Genomic DNA, 19,885 nt, shown 5'->3' with positions numbered 1-19,885 from the left:
CACCCGCCCCCTCCAACCCTCTCCACTCTGCATTTCTCTGGGATTTACAACTATGAGGATGGGGATTAATTTGGCTCCCAGGAGCCAAGAGCCTCTGAAGAGGTTTGTTCCATGCCTACGTTTTGAGTTTGGGGCTGGTGGGGTTTTCTTTGTGATGCTAGTAGGTCTGCCCTGCCTGGTCTCTCTGCTCCCCTTGAGGGAGATCGAGGCTGGGCTAGGAACTAGCCTGACAGTTTGGAGTCCAGCAGAAGCTGCAGTCTGGAGGGCCAGGAGAAGAGCGTGGCTCACCCCAGTGCGCGAAAGCCAGCACCTTGGCTGCTCCCCCTACACACGCGTGCGCTCATATGCACACACACCCAATCCACCTCGGGCCTCTGGGAGGGCGGGCAGCAGCCCTGGGGCAGGAGGGGAGGCTGACCTCACCAACCCACTCCTGCCTTGGATTTGAAGAGTCTCATTTTAAAACACGCGTCGTCCCAAGAGGAACTCCTCCTTTAAGTTCTTCCGTGAACACCTGAGAAGGTGGGGGTTGGGGGCTTGGTGGGAGGGAGGACAGAGGTGATCCAGGCTAACCCTGGGTCAGTTCAGAGATTCGGGTCTGCAGAACCTCTAGGCCTTGGCCATGGCCAGGGCTGCCAAGGAAGGTCTCCAAGTGGAGCTGTGTGGACATGGCCTCGTAGACCCCACAGTGCAGGTAGACTCTGCACCAGGACCAAGAAAGAGCTTCTGAGACCTGAGCTGGCCCCTGGACCTGGGTGGGGGTCTCCCCAAGTAGCAGGATTATTGTCCTATTTGGCAGCGTGAGTTTCTGGAGGCTGGCAGCGCTGGGATTCCAGGACAGCGAGGACAGTTTGGGCCCCACCCCCCCAACTCAACATCCATCTCACTCTGACAGGCTGCAAGCCCACTGGATTTCAGGCGCATCTCCATGACCGACAAGGAAGGTGCTAGAAGCCTGTCCCCTTCTGCACCCTTACTTCATACACCTTCTGTGCTGTGGAGCAGCCGCTTCAGAAGGAAAAGCAACGTTGGCCCGCGTCATCCTCACCTACCCTCAAATCAGGACCAGCCCGGCCCTAGGTACACAGCTAGGTCCAGCCCAGCCCATGATGGTCACTCAAAACTGCAGGCCCGTGAGTGGTCAGCTCCAACAGGCCCTTGCTGACCTGTCTGCACGGAGTACAGAGGAAGCCCCCAAACCAGCCTGGGTTGGCAAGGAGCCTTGCCCAGAGGAGAGGACACTGAGGGGTGTTGTGAAGGTGCAGGTGGTGGGGGCGGGGGTTCCGGTGGAGGAAACAGCACGTGTATAGACAGGGAGAGGGGCAGGAGGGTATCAGACTGCAGGAGCATTAAGTGCTAGGGGGAAAAGGAGCAGAGGCTCGGGGTCAGCAGGGGTGGCTTGCACTTCGGGTGGAGGGGCTCAGACTGTTCCCATAGGTGAGGGCAGGAAGAGGGCGCTGGAGGTGGTGACTATAATCTAGACAGGACACGTCAAGGACCTGAACCAAGGAGGGGGGCTTGATGACTTCCCCAAGGTCGGTCACTCACACCGGGTGGAATCAGAGCGAGAATCATCATGGAAGGCGTCCTTGGTCTGCTCTGGGGCCTCTCCCACCTACCATACTGACAGAACCAAGAGCAAGGCTGGGAAGCTTTTCTGGGAAATGCTTCCACTGCTGTGGAAGCCGGGGCAGCAGAGGAGAAGGGAAGGGATGTCGATGGGGCAGTGCACAGAACTGCACTGTTTGCACAGTGTGGGCACGGTTGGTGGCACCTCTCCACCTCAGGCACCACCAGCAGGCTCGGCCACCCCCTCAGTCCTCCGTGCGGCCCCCAGGCAGGTCCCTCTCACTGGGACGCTGGACTGAGGTGCTGAAGGGCTTCCCCGGCCCCAGCTGAGTTTCCTTGGCCTTCTCAGGCCCTCAGGAGGTCAGTGAAACAGAAGAGTCAGGGAAACAACGGAGGGTGAGGGTTTGAGTGTCTCAGTAACTAGACTGGGTTTCTGAGTCTCCTGAGTGTCTGAGGGAATCTTTCACATTCCTTTTTTTTTTTTTTTTTAATGTGTATTTATTTTTGCGAGAGAGAGACACAGAGTGCAAGCGGGGGAGGGGGAGAGAGAGAGGGAGACACAGAATCTGAAGCAGGCTCCAGGCTCTGAGCTGTCAGCACAGAGCCTGATGTGGGGCTTGAACTCATGAGCCATGAGATCATGACCTGAGCTGAAGTGGGGCACTTAACCGACTGAACCACCCAGGCGCCCAAAATCTTTCTCATTTCTCAAATCCACGTGACCAAAAGGAAGCAAGCTAAGTGGTGTTGGCCCTTCCCTCCACCTTTCTTTCTCCCTTGGCACAATGGAGGCCTTACCTGTAATGGCGGGTATCCCGGATGGGCCGGTCGGGGCTCAGTTTGTCACTCTCTAGCTGGTTGAAGGCATGCTGCCTGTAAGGGTCCTCTCCAGCCTTCAGCTGTTTGGCTGCCAGGTACGCCTTCTCATCAAAGCCTCTGGAGGGTGTTCCTGTCACCTGAGACAAAGGTCAGCATCAGAGAGGTCCCGGGCAGGAGTAAAAAGCAGCCACTGTGCGCAAAGTACTTACTACTAGGCAGGAGCTAACTGCGTTGCCTCATTTGTGCCTTATCCCAACTCTGTGAGCAGGAGATCGTTATTTCCCCCGTTATTTCTTGAGCCTAAGGAAACTGAGGCTCAAGAAGTTAAAAAACAGTACCCTCATGTGTACAGGGAGCATACGGAAACTCTGTGCACTTTTTGCTTAGTTTTGTGTACCTACAACTGCTCTAGGAAAAAAAAGAAATCTATTTTTTTTTCTAAACCCAAGGTCAGTGTTAGTAAGTCACAGGTTCTGGATTCAAACTGGTTGTTCTGACCCTGAAGGTCATTCTCTTGACCAGTGCTCTTTGCGGGATTTGGAGAAGGCGACTCCCAAGATGAGGGGTCCTGAGGGGACCACCAAACAAGCTGGAGGTTGTCAAGCAGCCTGCGGCCTCCTATGGATGAACTTGGGCCTGACACCGGCTCAGCATGTGGGAAGTGCCTAATCGGTGAAACGCCCAGAGCTCGGACAAGCTGCTGCACAAAGAACTACCTGTGAGAACAAGCAGGCCCCTCCAGGCTCATGCCAGAGCTGCTAGAAGGCAAACGCAGACAATGATGCATATTCTCGGGGACTTGTGCGGTGCTGCTGGAGTAGCCCTGTGTCAGAGCTCCTGGCTCACAGGTGCTAAGAGCTGGGGAGTGATGGATGACAGATGCCATGGCCCAGCCTCTCTCCTCTTAGCCACACCCCACTCTGTGGTCCCAAAGTCCCCCCACGAAAGACCTGGGGGAAGGACACATCTGAGGTGAATGGATAGATAGATGGATCCTGACATCTCATTATTTGAACCAAGCTGCTGGCCGGATGTTTCCCAGCGTGCTTTGAAATATCACCAACCATGAGGCATCCCAACTACAACCCTTCTGCCTGACCGGCAGCCTGGGCGGGAGCTGTGGGCCCCCAGAGGCAGCAGGAAGGTGGGTGAGGATCGCCCATACATAGACCCTCTGCGTGAGGACCCCATCACAGGTCTAGCTCTAGAGGGATGGTCCCTGGAAGGCGGCCGGACCTGGGGAAGAGGAGAGCAAGGTGTTGGGTGATTCTGGAACACATCCACAGTGGCCCGGGGCCTCTGTGTCCCCCTGGGAGCCTAGCCCCCAGCCTCACGACACAAGAGTGCAGAAGCCTCCAGGAGTATCTCCATCAAAGCTGCCTCCCTGTAGGGTTCCAGCCTCCAGCTTCATCCTGTCCTGGGAGCCAGTCCCTGAGCCCCCTAAGGGCAGAGCCAGTGAGGGAGGTTTCCTCGTGTCCACTGGGCCCAGCCCCACGCTACGCACACATGCTCAGGATGGTGACCACAGCTGTGCCACTGCGGTATTCGGAGTTGGCGCCATGCCAGGGACTGGACAGATGTGGCACAGCCCCCCTGGACTGGAAGTCCATTTCAGGAAAGACGGAAGGAGGGAGGGAGAGGGCAGGGGAGACTGTTCTGACTTGAGTCTTGGATTGCTAGAAGGATGTCCAACTTTGAGAGGGAACACAAGAGGTGCTCTGGGTCCTTCCCACCTGGGAGAAGGTGGGGTGCTAACTCTGCCTCCCCCCCACCCTCCCCCCGCATCCCTCCCAGCACAGGTCAGAGAAATGGCAAGCAGCCTCCAGTTGATGGCTGAGGCAAAATAAAAGAAGAAGTGCAGAAAGCTCCCGAAGGGAGAGGATGCCGCTTTATTATCCTGCAAGTCAACTGTGGGAAATAACCGTGTTTATTTATTTAGGACTTCTGGCCACTCTGCGGGCTCAGGAAACCTCTGAGCCCTCATCCCACACTCACCCATCGCCCAGTAAACGTTGATTAAGAGTGGCCCATCTACCAGGCACTGGGACACCCCTCTGCAAGTTCCAAGGCCCATCTGATCATTCATTCATTTAAGAACGCTTGAATTCACTCACTCCTTCATCCAGCCACCCATTCATTGAGCAGAGCGCCACTGAGCACTCCCGTGTGCCAGAAGGAAGAGGTGCTTCCCCCATCCCCAGCCAGCTGCCTTCCTGCCTTAAAGGGCTTAGTCCCTTCAGGGCCTCAAAACTAAGCTAGACACCCTCAAAGATGTCCAGAAATGCCTGCTGCTCCCTCAGCAGATCCATAGCCTCTGCTGCTCCAACTGTCCTCCATGGTTAGACCCTTCACTTGTGAGCCACCTTGTGAAGAGGGGTGCCGTGGAAACACAGTTCCTGCTCCCTCCCAGAGGTCTTAGCTCTGCTTTCACGTTGACCCAGCATCTCTGGGGCCGGGAGCTGAAACATTAGTTGGCCCTGAGTCAGCCGAAGTGGAGGAGACGCTGAGGAAGGGCAGGACGTGACCTCTGCGGGGCTTTAATTTCCTCTATCCAGCGCCTCCCTGGCCTTACCCGGCAGGCACCACCCAGAACTCTTCTACCTGGTATCTAACCCCCGTTTACACGCCCACACCCGCAGCTCATTTCCTGTGGCCCTGTTCTTTGATCTTGAGACTTGCAGACCTTTGAATGTCCCATGGGTACCTCTAACCCAACACCTCAAAACAAATTCCTCACTGATCACCAGAGCTGCTGCTTCTCCTGCGTTGCCTTTTGCAGAGGGGGGCAGGGCGAACCCCCTGGTCCTCCAGGCAACACATCCAGGGGTCATCCCCGATGTGCCCCTCCCCTTGATGCTCCACAGCCTGACTGAGACCCCTGCCCTGCGCATCCACAGTGGTGTCCTATGGGCGTACCGCTAGTGCTAAATCAACAAATATTTCCTGAAAGTCTAGTACGTGCAGACACTGTGGAAGAGGCTGGGAAGATAGAAATCAACAAAAAGCAGTATGGACCCCAGAAAAGAAATCTAGGAGTCCAGATCACCCCTCCTTGCTCCCCACCCCATGCCAGACATGGCCATGGAAGATCATGAAGAGATATCCCCACCCTCAATCAGATCACGGGTAGCTGGAGCATGGGCCAAGGAACTTCATCCCATCCCAAGCCTAGCTGGAACAGTCCAGAGATGGCGCATGCATCATGGATTGGTGACCAGTGAATGCTATTCCCCTTCTCCCCTCTTCTAAAGGGGAAGTGTGTAGCTGTTCTCCTGTTTTCCCACCCACACTGCTTACTAAGCACGTTGGCGAGGGGTAAATGCATCCTTTGGCTCTAGGCTTCAGGACTATGAGGAGCTATATCTGGACCAGCCCGAGAGGCCCAAGATCCTGGGCTTGGAGCCAGTTGGAGCCTCTGGATGGGAGGCGTACTGCTGCCCTTTCTGGAGGGGACGAAGGCACTTGGAGCTCTTTGTGCAATTCCTGCATCACGTGACACTGATGTCCGTGCTTTCCTTCTCTTTCCTTTCCACTAGAAGGTGAGCTCCCCGCCTTTGGGCTCCCAGCACCTGGCACGTGGTAGGTACTGAGTGGATGTCTGCTGAATAAAGGAACGAATGAATGAGCAAAGGAATGAATACCTAAATATTGTCCCTGTCTCAAGTATAATCAACAGGGGAGAAAAACACAGAGAACAAATGGGATTCCTTGACGCATCCTGTGACCTCCAGTGGCTTTCACTCTCCCCCCAGGCACAGTGGCCCAGGACGCCCCGTGAGTGGGGGCCCAGTTAACACCGGACTCGGGTTCTGCCGTTGCTGCCTCCCGGGCTCTGTTCTGGTCACACTAGCCTCATGTTCTTTGAGCCTGCCGGCACCCTTCCCCTCAGCCCTTCTGTTCCTTCTGGAAGGCTCTTCCAGGTCTCTGCGTGGCTCCCTCCTTCACCCTTCTGCAGGGCTCTGCTCAAACTTTGCTTCTCCGGTGAGCCTTCCCCAACCACTACCGGTAACACTATGACCTCAGCCCCACGCTCACACCCCCTAACTTCCCTCTTTGTTCTATATTTCCTTATGGCACTTAGTGTCATCTGGTGTTCTACGTGTGTATTCTGTTTATTTTATCTTCTTGACGGCTTCTCCCCACGAGAATAGAAGCTTCACAAGGGCAGGGGCCATCTGTTTTGTTTAGTGCTGGACCCCAAAGCCCAGAACAGTGCCTGTGTGAAGGTAGGCTTCAAGATCAATGGCTAATGAACGCACGAGCAATGAGCTGTCATGACCTCACTCGTCCCCCTTCCCCCTCCCACACACATGTACTTGGCTAACACATTACTTGGAGCTGAGATGGACCAAAGTGGGTGGCAGGGTAGTTTCTGCTTGCCTTGGGGATTTCCTTCCCACTCCTATCTCCTGGCTGAGCTGTTAATCACTGTCCTCCTGCCCTACCAACACCTCAATCTCCACCACGGGGATGGGCACAAGGCCCAGGCGAGTGCACTCCCGGACACAGGGATGGATGAAGGAATTGTCACTCGACTCAATCTGGGCCAATCAGAATCCATCCTGGAACTTTTTTTTTTAAGTTTATTTATTTATTTAGAGAGGAAAAAAATGTACACACGCACGCACATGCAAGTGCAGGGGAGGGGCAGAGAGAGAGAGAGAGAGAGAGAGAGAGAGAGAATCCCCAGCAGGTTCCGCACTGTCAGCACGGAGATGCATGCAGGGCTCCATCTCACCAACCGTGAGATCGTGACCTAAGCTGAAATCAAGAGTCAGAGTCTTAACTGACTGGCCACCCAGGTGCCCCCATTCTGAGAACTTTCTGTAAGATGAGCTCTTATGGTGCCTGGGTGGGTGGTCCAGTTGATTGGGTGTCCGACTTTTGATTTTGGCTCAGGTCATGGTCTTTCATGGGATCGAGCCCCATGCTGGGCTCTGCACTGGCAGCATGGAGCCTGCTTGGGATTCTTTTTCTCCCTCTTTCTCTGCCTCTCTCTTGCTTGCATGTGTGCATGTGTGCTCTCTTTCTCTCAAATAAATAAACATTAAAATACATACATACATACATACATACATTCATACAATAGGCAGGTTTAAAACAAAAAGATGAGCTCTTTTTATCATCACTGCTAAGCTTGGGAGGCAAAGTCTTCTTGCCTACCACATGAAGAAATTTTCTCTGGAGAAGGAAGCCAAGAAGAAACAATCAGAGCCAAGAGACAGAAAGAAAGCTCTATAGTGATGTTGTTTGGGGTTCCTCATGGGCTAGTCATATCTGATTCAAATTCATCTTGGGTTTTTGGGGTTTTTTTGGTATCTGTCTATATCTATCTGTCTATCTACCTTCCTACCTACCTGTCTATCTACTACCTATCTGTCCCTTTGTGTGTGTGTGTGTGTGTGTGTGTGCGTAAACTAGTTTGAGTTGACTGTCCTTCTCTAATAACCAAAAATCCAGAGATGTCAGTCCCTCAGTCATTTCGATGGATAGAAAACCATTCTCCAAAAGTAAGAAACAAATCAAAAACCAAAACCAAAAAACGAGCCACCAATGGCAATGACACAGTTTGGTGGCAGCCAACCATTCCAAGACATCAGGCTGGTCCCTGGAATCTGGCCGAGTGACTTGAGCCCAGAGTCAGGAGGGGTAAACCCAGCCTTCCCCAGCAGGCAGGGTTGTGGTCAGGCTTTGGGGTGGGGGTGGGGGTTCCATCTGGACAATAACTTAAGAGCCCCCTGGAGTTCCCCGGGTGAGGAAGGAGGGTTGGGAGATGGTGAGTGACAGCCTCCTGGGCCTCCCACAGCCCTCCAGCCTCCTCCAACAGCTCTTGGCTGACGTCTAAAGACGGTGGCCTCCTCCCCAGTCTGTCCTTTTGGGAAGTGCCCAACCCAGCACTTCCACGTCCAACAAGGTCAACCACATCTGAAATTGTTTAAGCTGAAATAATGAGTCTGCTCTATAAAATGGGAAGAATGATTTCTCATTTTGGAGAGTTTTATTTTCAGTCCATCACTTCAATTAAACTTTGAATCCTGCCTGACCTGCTTCAGGTTTTTTTCCAGCTAGATTTGCTTACTTCTTCTTGACTGCTAAATTTAGGAAACAAACAGCAAAGGGGGAGGTTGAAAATAAGAAAGGAAAATATTTTCCACATCATTTTTAGCAAAAAACAGTTCAACCCCAAATCCCCCAGCCTTGTAAACTTTCTTTTAAAACACACATGTACCCCTAGATTGAAGATTTGAACAACTCAAACTCCTTTTAAATAACTGCTGTCTAATTTCCTTTTACTGCCAGTAAAACAGGTACCTGCTGGGCTTGCCTTTCACTAAATTTCAGTGAAACTGCAAATAAAAAGCCTCTGGTTCTATATTATGGATGGCTCCTGACTTTTTGTCTGAGTCTGCTCTAAACCCAAAACACCTGGCGAACAAAATGTGCTCCCAACCACTCCCCACTCCCCTGGGAACAAAATCTCATCTGATGCTGTGTCCTAAGTTGAAAGACTGCCATTCATCAGGAGGGCTGGGAAACCAAGCACATGATTCACCAGCTCTGAGCGCAAGGTGTCAGGCTCCCAAATGAAAAGGCGGGTCCCACAGGGCCTCCCTCCCGGCAAACCCAAGCCGCTGGGTTCTGGGGAAGCAGCCAACCCCCGCTTGGTCCTATCCAACCAGACAAGATGCTGGGGTGGCACAGGGCCGAACACCTCAGCGTGGGCACAGGGAAACTCGCCTAGGGTATTCAGGGGCCCTCAGGGGCCTGCTCCAGACACGTCCCCATTTCTGTTTTCACATGACCTCGAAGGCAGTTACATAAGGGTTACCAGCCTGGCCTTGGAAATCTGAGGGCTCTGGGCTAGGATGCCAGTGTTGACTGCTGTCTGGCCTTGGGAAGTCACTTCCTGAGCCTACTTCTTCACCTGGAAAATGGGGATTATTGTGAGAATTAAAGGAGATGATGTAGATAATGTGCTTAGCACAGTCTCTGGCACATACACTGTAATTATTCATTATTATTAGCTCACCTGCCTTTTTACCAGTCATTGTCGATCTTGGCTGCACATTAGAATCAGAAGAATCAGAAGATTTAAAAAGTCCCGATGCCCAGGCCCTACCCAAGACCAATTAAATCAGACACTCTGGAGGTGGGAGCCTGGCATCAGGAGTTCTTAAAGCTCTCCAGGTGTTCCAAGGTGCTAGCAAGGCTCAGACGCTGCTTTATATCGAGGCAGGACGGAACCAGCGCTAGTCATGGGCTGGTGAAATCACAGGACGGAGGACTAGGAGGGACTTGGAGGTCATCCCCCCTGACCCTCTTTCCAAGGAGCCTCGTCATGGGTCTGGGTTTTGGCCTCCGTTTGTACTGTTTCACCATCAGCAGAGCCAACTGGAACTCAGCTGTCTCACCAAGAAAGAAGGGGAGTGCATTCCCCAGATGGTCTCTGTTCAGGTTCAGGGAGATTCCAGGTCCAACCAAGCTCCCTGGGTCCCCTTTCCCACACTCTGCTTGGCCCAGAGGTCATCTAGGGATGGAGGGACTCTGAGGGTGGGCAATGCTAGGGACGCGTGGTGGGATAGCTCTGTTCCCAGCTGCTTACCCGTTTACTCGGCTTGAGTAGAGCATTCCTGGGTCTCTGAAGGGTCCCAGAACCCTGCCTTACTGTCCCCAGCCACCCCCCCCCCCAAGTCTGTTGCAGCTGCTGCAGAGTGAGGAACAATTAGGTCTCCGCTGCAGTAATGAGCTGATGCCAACAGCTCCCTGAGGGCCTACGATGAGCTGGATGCTATACTAGGTGCTTATTTCCAGCTTCAAGTCGTCCTGCCGAGTGGGTGCTCTTCTGATCCTGATTTTACAGAAGTGGAAACCGAGGCCCAGAGAGATAAAATAACATGCCAGCGTCACACAGCTGCTGAGCGGCTGGGCTGGGACTGGAACTGAGGCTGTCTGGCTGCGGAGCCTAAGCACAAAGCTTTCTCTGTGTGTCTTCAGACTACTCCCAGGCGCAGATGTGCTTGGCGGCCCCTTCCAGTACTGAGTCCCTCAGCTCCCAAACAAGCTGGCCTCTGGTGCCCGGAACACAACCAGGCCCTGACAAGTGCAGGCTGGAGGCTGCCTCCCCGCTGGGCTCAGGGTTCAGAGCATCAGCTCATGGCTCAGATGGGGACTTGCCCAGTGCTGTCATCTGTTGGCCTGACACAGGCATGGAAACACTTCTCTGCTTTGGCTAGAAAGGACATGGAAAAAATGAAAAGTGTAAGAGTTTGTATTACTCAGACCAAAACAGCACATAACTAAATTTCCTTGGGTCAGTCCTGGCCCTCCTCGGTCTTTCCGGCCAGGCATGTCCTCAAGGCCCTAGTGACCTTCAGCAGCAGTCACAGCAAAGGGGGACAAAGCCGATTCTTGTTCAGGTTCTTGTCTGCTTGACCATACCAAGCCCCCAAACGACACAGCTCTGCGACTGAGAAAGGAAGGGAGCAGAACGAATGGCCAAGACAGGGCCACCTCAGGGCTCCCCGGGCCCCCACAAACACACTCCTGGCCAACATACGGTGCAGATCACACGAGTGTAATGTGTCAGTGTTTGTGAGTTACCATTGCACTTCTGGTGTTTCATATTCAGAAACCATTGAACTTGAACCTGTCAGATATTAACTAGAAAAATAAAAGCAATAATGGGCCATATAATACACAGAACACATCCAGTATGACTATTTCAAGAGGGTCAACGGCCTCCTGCCTCACCCACTGAGGCTCAAAGCGAGGCCAGGTTCAAGTCCAACCCATCAGAAGTCAGCAAGGCCCTGATCATGGGCCGGTGCCTCAGTTTGCAACACTTTTTGGAACAAAAAAACCAAATTAGAGTAGTGAACTGGCACAGTACATTATTGACACTGTAGATCAAGTTTAGAGGTACATTACCTGTGCTTCATATATACTCTAATTAATAGAATTAAATAACTAGGTTATACCCACCAATAGGAGAGAGCATTATAAAGGCAGACTTTTATTTATTTTTTTATATTTTAGTTTGTTGACCTACAGTGCATAATTGGTTTCAGAAGTAGAATTCGGTGACTCATCATTTGCACACAACACCCAGTGCTCAGCACAGCAAGTGCCGTCTTTCATACCCATCCTCCATCTAGCCCATCCCCCACCCACCTCCCTCCATCAACCCTCGGTTTATTCTCTATCATTAAGAGTCTCTTGTGGTTTGTTTCCCTGTCTTCTCTCCACCCCCCTCTTCCTATATGTTCATCTGTTTTGTTTCTTAAATTCCACCTATGATGAAATCGTATGATATTCGTCTTTCTCTGACTGACTTATTTTGCTTAGCATAATACACTCTAGCTCCGTCCAAGTGGTTGCAAATGGCAAGATTTCATTCTTTCTGATGGCTGAGTAATATTCCATGTATTCTACATCTTCTTTACACATTCGTCAGTCAGTGAGTATTTGGGCCGTCTCCGTAGCTTGGCTATTGTTGGTAGTGCTGCTATAAACATGGGGGTGCATGCGTCCCTTCTGATCTGCGTTTTTGTATCCTTTGGGTAAATACCTAATAGTGTAATTGCTGGATGGTAAGGTAGCTCTACACAAAGGCGGACTTTAAAAATCAAATTAAGCAAAAAGAAAAAGGAGGGGAAGGGGAACTGGGAAAAAAAAAGCACATGTGACTTTCTTTAAGGGGCACTCCATTGCTGGGGCAAGTACATGTCTCCACAGCAGCACCGTGCCCCTAGATGGGCACCTCCCCCACAGCCCAGCATTCTACCCAGGTGCAATATACAACGTGGCCAAAAAATCTGGAAACGGGGATAATCCTAAAATTTTTTAATGGATAGAGCTCTTTTGATTAGTTCTGCTAGGATATGCTAAAGCTGCAGTGGTATTCAAGCAGAAATCAGAGACACAAATAATCTGATCATGGCTGAGATCAATAGAAACGTAGTGTTATGCACCTCATTCATTGCAGTTTCGCACAGTGCACCAAACCATACGTTGTTAATGAGCAACAACACAATGACCATGTCATGCATTGTAATGTAATCTAAATAAACCACTTAGTATATATGTCCGTCCATGTTTTTCCTTGATGGCCACCCTGTGGTTAAACAGAACCCTAAAGGGAAGATGTGGCTCATTCTTGAAAAAGGCTCAGTGATACAGAGGTATAACTCCTCCCTGACTTAATCTATAAATTCAGTGAAATCCTGTGTGTTGGCAGCGGGGTGGGGGGGGGGGGGTGGGGGGGTGGGGGATGGGGGGGGAGAAGAGGATTCAACCAGAAGAATTTAAACATGAGTGATCAGGAAAAATCTGAAGAAATGAAAAATGAAGATAGGGAAATAGACCTACCAGATATTAAGACATATGAAAGACTGCAGACTTTATATAGCAAGATACTATTGGTATAAAGCCAAACAAATCAATAAAAGAAAACAGAGAGGTTAAAAATAGAACCAAGTACATATGGAGGGTTGGCACAGTTGCATTTCCAATGGGAAGGAGAAGGGAGAGATATGCTATTCTGTGAATGATGTTAGGAAAAGTGACCAGACGATATGGAAACAAATAACACTGAGTTCATTTCTTAAACCAAAATAAATTCTAGGCGGCTCAAAATTTAAATTTAAATTTTTTTTTAAGTTTATTTATCTATTTTGAGAGAGACAGAGACAGTGTGAGTGGGGGAGGGGCAGAGAATCCCAAGCAGGCTCTGCACTGTCACCTCAGAGACAGACACGGGGCTCGAAATCACAAAATGGTGAGATCACGACCTGAGCTGAAACCAAGAGTCGGACGCTTAACCAACTGACCCACCCAGGAGTCCTAAAATTTAAATTTAAAAAGGAAATTAAAAAGTATGCAGAAGAAGTTAGTTACTTTTTGTTCCCATTGTTCTTGTTTCTTGCAATCTTGAATATAAAATCCAAATGTCACCAAAAAAGACCAAAAACTACATAAAGACTTAGGATTCTTAAGTCTAAAAATACCCCAAAGTCAAGATACAAACATCGTGCTGGGGAAAAAATATTAGCCAAATATAGGCCAAACAAATAACTAATTCCTTTAAAATGCTGGGCGCCTGGGCGGCTCAGGTGGTTAAGTGTCCGACTCTCGATTTCGGCTCAGGTCATGATCTCACGGCTTTGTGCGTTCAAGCCCCACATCGGGCTCTGTGCTGGCAGTGCGGAGCCTGCTTGGGAGTCTCTCTCCCTCTCTAGCTGCCCTTCCCCCACTTGTGCTGTCTCTGTCTCTCTCAAATAAATAAAGTTAAAAAAAATTAAAAAAAATCCAAAATGCAAAGAGCTCTTACAAATCAAGAAGAAAGGACCAATAATTCAACAGAAACATAGACACAAAGGATACGAACAAGTAGTTCATAGCAATGTGAAATAAAATGACCAATGAGAAATGAAAGATGTTCAGCTTCATTGATTATTAAATAAATGCAGATTAAAGTAAGATACAATTTCTTACAGATTTGGCAAATTCAAGAATAATATGTATAATGCTCAGTATTTTGAAAGTTTGAAGAAATAGGAGGCCTTATATGTCAGTAGATTATAAATTGGTGTGACCAAGACTGTTCAACATCATTTTCATTTTTTTTAACACTTACTTATTTTTGAGAGAGAGAAAGAGACAGAGTGTGAGCAAGGGAGGGGCATAGAGAGAGGGAGACACAGAATCCCAAGCAGGCTCCAGGCTCCGAGCTGTCAGCACAGAGCTCGACGCAGGGCTGAAACCCACAAACTGTGAGGTCATGACCTAAGCTGAAGTTGGACACTTAACCAACTGAGGCACCCAGGCGCCCCACAATATCATTTTAAATACTACCTTTCAACTCAATAGAAGTTCCATTTGTAGGTAAACATAAACCTGACTTTCCTGAGACAGTCGCAGTATATACCTGTGTTCTCAGGAGCCCCTGTGAATTAGAATTTGTCTTTGTTTAGGTAAGAGATTATATGATCCCTAAATTATAGCTTATCATTACAGTAGAGTTCTAAATAAATGTTAGAAGGAATAAGTTATGTATGTCTATTATGATTCATTTCGTACAAACAGTTCATAATACATGCATATGTAAATGCACAGATATACCCGGAAAAATACACGGCAAGCCGGTAAACAGTGATCACCTCCAGAAAGTGGCACAGGTGGGGCGCCTGGGTGGCTCAGTCGGTTAAGTGTCTGACTTCGGCTCAGGTCATGATCTCACGGTCCGTGGGTTCGAGCCCCGTGTCAGGCTCTGTGCTGACAGCTCAGAGCCTGGAGCCTGCTTCGGATTCTGTGTCTCCCTGTCTCTCTGCCCTCTCCCGCTCGTGCTCTGTCTCTGTCTCTCTTTCTCAAAATTAAATAAACATTAAAACAAAAAAGTGGCACAAGAGTAGGCTGGAAGACAGAAGAGTTTTACCTTTTCTTTTATACAAGCCTGTTTTCTTTTTTATAAATAAGTATTATTTTACAATAATATTCTTTAAAAGTTTTTTTCTTTAACATTTATTTATTATTGAGAGACAGAGAGACACAGAGTGTGAGCAGGGGAGGGGTAGAGAGAGGGGAAGACACAGAATCTGAAGCAGGCTCCAGGCTCTGAGCTGTCAGCACAGGGCCCGACACGGGGCTCAAACTCACAAACTGCGAGATCATGACCTGAGCAGAAGTCGGTCGCTTCATCAACTGAGCCACCCAGGCGCCCCAACAATAAATTTCTTTTTAAAAACATGTGCCTTAATACTTTTCTATCTAAGATAAAAGAATTGAGCTAAATGATTGTCATCCTCAACATCATCATCTCCTGGATGAATCTCAGATATGAATAAATAGATGAAAAGTAAGCCCTTCCTCATCTGTTAACATTTGGGGGCAGAAGTACCAGCCAGGAACGGGTTACTCCTGATGGAGAGGAGGGGAAGAGAAGTTATCAGAAAGAAAAATAATTTTCCCTCTACCTTTCTGAGTTCTTAGCTGAGACTCCTACACTAAAAGACAGATAAAGGGTCTGGGACCCAATTCCAACATGGCAGGGTTTCCCCCACACCACTAACAAGTGATTCTCAGACACCTACTGGGTGTCTTACAGTTCAACGCAATTCTGACATTGTCTACCTGGAGAGAGGCTCAGATCCCACAGGTCGGGGGCTCAGTCCCACAGACTGTCCACCACTTCAGATGCCAGCCACAAGCCCAGGGTTGTTACTTGTGCTACTGACAAACTGGCTAAAAACCCATGACCCCCTCCTAGGGTTCAATTAATATGCAAGAGCCACTCAGAGCTTACTCCATGATGGGGTTATTACAGAGGCTACTGAAGGATATGAATCAACAATCAGATGAAGAGATTCAGTAGGCAAAATCCGGAACAAAGGAGCTTCTGTTCTAGGGGAACTTGGGTGGCACATGAAAGCATTCTGGTTCCCCAATCGGGCAGCTCTCCAGACCCCCTCCTTTTGGCTTTTCTGGAGGCCTCATATTACATAGGTATGATTGATTAAATCACTGGTCATTGGCAATTGATTCAAATTTCAGCCCCTTCTCCTCTCCCTGGAAATCAGGGGATGGGACTGAAAGGTCCACCCCTCTATTCACAGGTCAAAATATTCATTCCCCTGGCAACCAGCAGCGCCCCCCCCCATCCCAAAGTCACCTCATTAACATAACAGAGGACACAAGACCCAATATTATAATAAAAAATGCTCCAATTGCTCTTATCACTCAGGAAATTCCAAGGGTTTGAGGGCTATGAGCCAGGCACCATGGATTAAGACCAAAGCTGCATTTTTTATAAACAGCAACAGGTCAACAAGAGAAAAACAGTTTATTAACATGCATACATGGAAGATGCCCAAGGAAAAATGAGTAACTCCCCAAGGCGCTTAGAATTCAGGATTATACACCATCTTAATAGGGAAAGGGGGTGGGGACGTGGATCTCTTAGGGGAAAGTAAAGGGCTTTTAGGAAGACGAATGGTCCCTTAGAAGAACAGATGGGAGGTATGATGGTTTGTGACAGTTTGTCTGGATGTGGTATTGACTTCTAGTCTCCTCTCCCATGATAACAGTCCATCTTCCTTGGTTGTTGAAACTCACGGGAAGGGGATTTATGACCAGTGAGTTCCTGAAACCATTACTATACTATATGTTAACTGACTTGGATTTAAATAAAATTTAAATAAATAAATCATAGATAAGACCAACGAGTTCCTTTTTGGAGGATCTGTGTTTAGGCAGATGATGGGAGTTCAGAGAAAGCCTCTCCCTGCATTTGCTGGTTTTCAAATGCCCACAGCTCAAAATAATCAATATACCAAAGTGGCATATTTTGAGGTGGCGCTTTGTGCTACCCTTCAAAGTGGAGGCAGAGGGGAGCAGTATAGGGCTGCTGAGTCCTGGAGTGTGTGGGTGGGTGTTGTGGCAGGTGAATTCAACATTCAGGGAATGCTGGGAGGCCCAGCTTGATGGCTCCCGATTCTTCCCCAAAGCACAAGCCTCGCAGTTGAAAATGGGGTACGGGGGGAGGGGGAGTAAGAAGCCAAGAAGCCAAGCGCTGGTCCAGGGCCATTGACCTCACCTGTACTCTAGGCACCGACCACAGAATACTCTGAAGGGGTTGGTACTCAGGTATTTCCTCTGCCATTTTATCCACTTTTCACTTTTTTTAAAAAACGTTTTGTAAAGTGCTTTGGATGGAGTGCTTAACTTAGTAACTTGGTTGAAAGGGGCGGGCAGGCCAAGGGGAGCCGAAAAGTGCTGTCAGTCAAGTCCCTCAGGCTAGCCCACAAGCCATTCTTGAGGCCTGAGGTAACCTCTGCAAACAGCACTTTCCAAGGCTGCAGAAAGGAGGTAATGATGCTTACCGCCCAGGGGTTGTGAGTGCATTTAAATAATCATGGCACCGCATCCACCAGAGGCCTTCTCTCCATGACTGCGATGACTGCGTAAAAGGAGGGGGGTTGAAACAGGTGAGCAAAAGAGGGAGGAAAAAAAAAAGAGGCAAACCAAGAAATAGACTCTTAGCTACAGAAAACGAACTGATGGTCGCCAGAGGGGAGGAGTGGGTATGGGTGAAATAGGTGACGGGGATGAAGGAGGGCACTTGTTGTGATGAGCAGCGGGTGTCGTCTGGAGGTGTTGAATCACTATGTTGTACACCTGAAACTAATATCACACTGTATGTTAGCTGGAATTTAAATAAAAACTTAAAAAGAAAAGGCTCAACGATTTTTTTAAGAAGGAGAGGGTTTTGAGCAAAAGGCTCTCTGAGGCCCCTTTCCTCTTGAACATTAAATGATCTGTAACATCCATCCACTCACCCCATCATTCTTCCCTATGTGTCTATTGCAGATCCTGGAGCATCTCTAAAGAGCCAAGAACTTCTTTGCATGCGACCTATAGCTGTTCTCAACACACAGTAGGTGCTCAGGAGATGTCTGTCACATCAAGAAGGGGTGTACATGGTGCCCCAGAGCTGCAGGAGTGCTCAGCAGCTCTGAGTGGCACAAAAGTGTTTCCTCCTTGAGCTCTGCACAGGAGGTAAGAAGGCACAGGCTCCCCAGGATGGGGAAGCTGCGGGAAGAGGGTTAACCTGGAGCCCCACCAGTGGCTCCTGCCAAGTGCATGAGCTAGGCAGATGGGCATGCTAGCTCTGGGGCCAGGAGGGACAGAAATGTGTGTTTTATTGCAGTTGAAGAGTCCTCTGTGGGGAATGACATTGTTGTGGGTTAATGGTAGATAGTGCTTTTCTTCTTGACTAATATCTTTGAATATTACATTAAATTGTTTTTAAGCCACCAGAATGGTTATTAAATCGGTACCTTTTTGGAAAACAGTCTGGCGGTACATTTCTAGTGCTATATCCTTTGGCGCACAGCCTTTTCTGGTTTATTCTATCCATTATCTTCCCCGAGCCATGGCAGGGTGCCAGTTGGGCCCCAAATCTCCCATATATCCAGAAGGTTTAAATTTAACCTTTGGAAAGAGGGAATAACTTGTGTAAATATGCCTTCTCATCCAGGATTCCTATTTTAATCACTTAATTAGTCATAGACAAATTTTAGGCACAAAGATGTTCACAACAGTCTTATTTATGAGAATGAAAACTAGAAACAATCTAAATGTCAGCATCAGCGAAAAGAGTAAGTAAATTATGTCCCACCAATTGAAAAGAATATTTAGCAGCCATTTAGAATAATTGTTTGAGTCTGTGGGGAAATGAGTGTACTCTCATGCTTTATTAGAGGGAATATACACTGGTATAAATCTTCTAGGGGTAAACTTACCAGTATGTATCAAGGGGCTGAAAATGATGTATACATATGATTCAATTTTAGGAATCTGTCCTAAGGAAATTATTAAAATAGGCTCCATTTATAATAGCAAAAGATTGTGGAGAAAAAAAAAAAAAACACCCTAGACTTCCGGGAACAGAGAATTGGTTCGATAAGTCATGGTATAGTCCTTCCATAGAACACATTGCGATTATTTAAAAAGATGGTAGAAATGTATTTTCTCGAACCATACAAAGCTAAGTGAAAAAAAAGCAAGCTACAAATTAATATGTGCATTGTGACTCCATTTTTGTTTTTCTGGATGTTCTAATCTGTCTTGATGAATAATTATTACCTGTGAGATCAAGAAAAAATAGCGTCAACAGTCCTCGCTCTGAAAGCTCTGTAGCGGCACAGAAAAATGCTCGCATGGTAATGGGGAGGAAGGGGCAGGATATAAATCGTATACGCTGGGTGGCTGCAGCTTTGTGAAAATTATGGAGCTTGACCAGAAAGGCCTACCTAAGAATAGACCCAGTGATCTATTAGGATGGGGAGATTATGGATGATTTTTCTATCCTTTCGGTTATTACTATGTTTATGTAATTTTTATTTGTTAAGTGGAAAAAACCCTCCTTTGAGAAGTTTTCCTCTGTAGCCTCTCCCCTCCTTGGAATGGCTGTCTTTATGGAATGCAAGCCTGCTTACTAAAAATAATGCCTTAAAACAGGCCTCGTTCATTACAGCTTACTTTTACTTCTCCTGGGTCAAGTCTGTCACGGTGACCCCTTCTCCTTTTATGGCCTGCACATCTCTACCCTATTTCTTACTGCACTTTTTTAAAAAGTTTATTTATTTTTTCTGAGAGAGAGCCTGCACGCGCGCAAGTGGGGGAGGGGCAGAGAAGAGAGAAAGGCAGAGAGAGAGGGAGAAGAGAGCATCCCAAGCAAGCTCCCCACTGTCGACATGGAGCCCGATGTGGGGCTCAAACTTAACGAACCACGAGATCACGACCTGAGCCAAAACCAAGAGCCGGATGCTTAATCGACTGAGCTACCCAGGCACCCCTACCCCATTTCTTATCAGCCCCGACTGCTGACCCCAAGCACCTAGATGCCCTTGGACTAACCAGGCCCTTCTGGCTATCCTGGACCCCAAGGATCAAACTTGCCCCCCTTGAAGCTTACTGCCTCAGGGTCTGGACAGGGCAG

General features: G+C 48.7%; 1 protein-coding gene across 1 annotated transcript in view; it reads right to left on the bottom strand.

The window, feature by feature from the left end:
• GALNT16 (polypeptide N-acetylgalactosaminyltransferase 16) overlaps positions 1-19,885 on the bottom strand; it is a 92,991-nt gene that overhangs the window by 30,708 nt on the left and 42,398 nt on the right. Inside the window, exon 2 of the mRNA XM_030319413.1 lies at positions 2,368-2,525. Within this exon, the coding sequence (XP_030175273.1) occupies positions 2,368-2,525 (158 nt within the window). The remainder of the gene's footprint in view (positions 1-2,367; positions 2,526-19,885) is intronic.

The sequence above is a fragment of the Lynx canadensis genome, chromosome B3, assembly GCF_007474595.2.
Source record: "Lynx canadensis isolate LIC74 chromosome B3, mLynCan4.pri.v2, whole genome shotgun sequence".
NCBI classification, from domain to species: domain Eukaryota; kingdom Metazoa; phylum Chordata; class Mammalia; order Carnivora; family Felidae; genus Lynx; species Lynx canadensis.
This window is presented reverse-complemented; position numbering and strand designations above follow the sequence as displayed.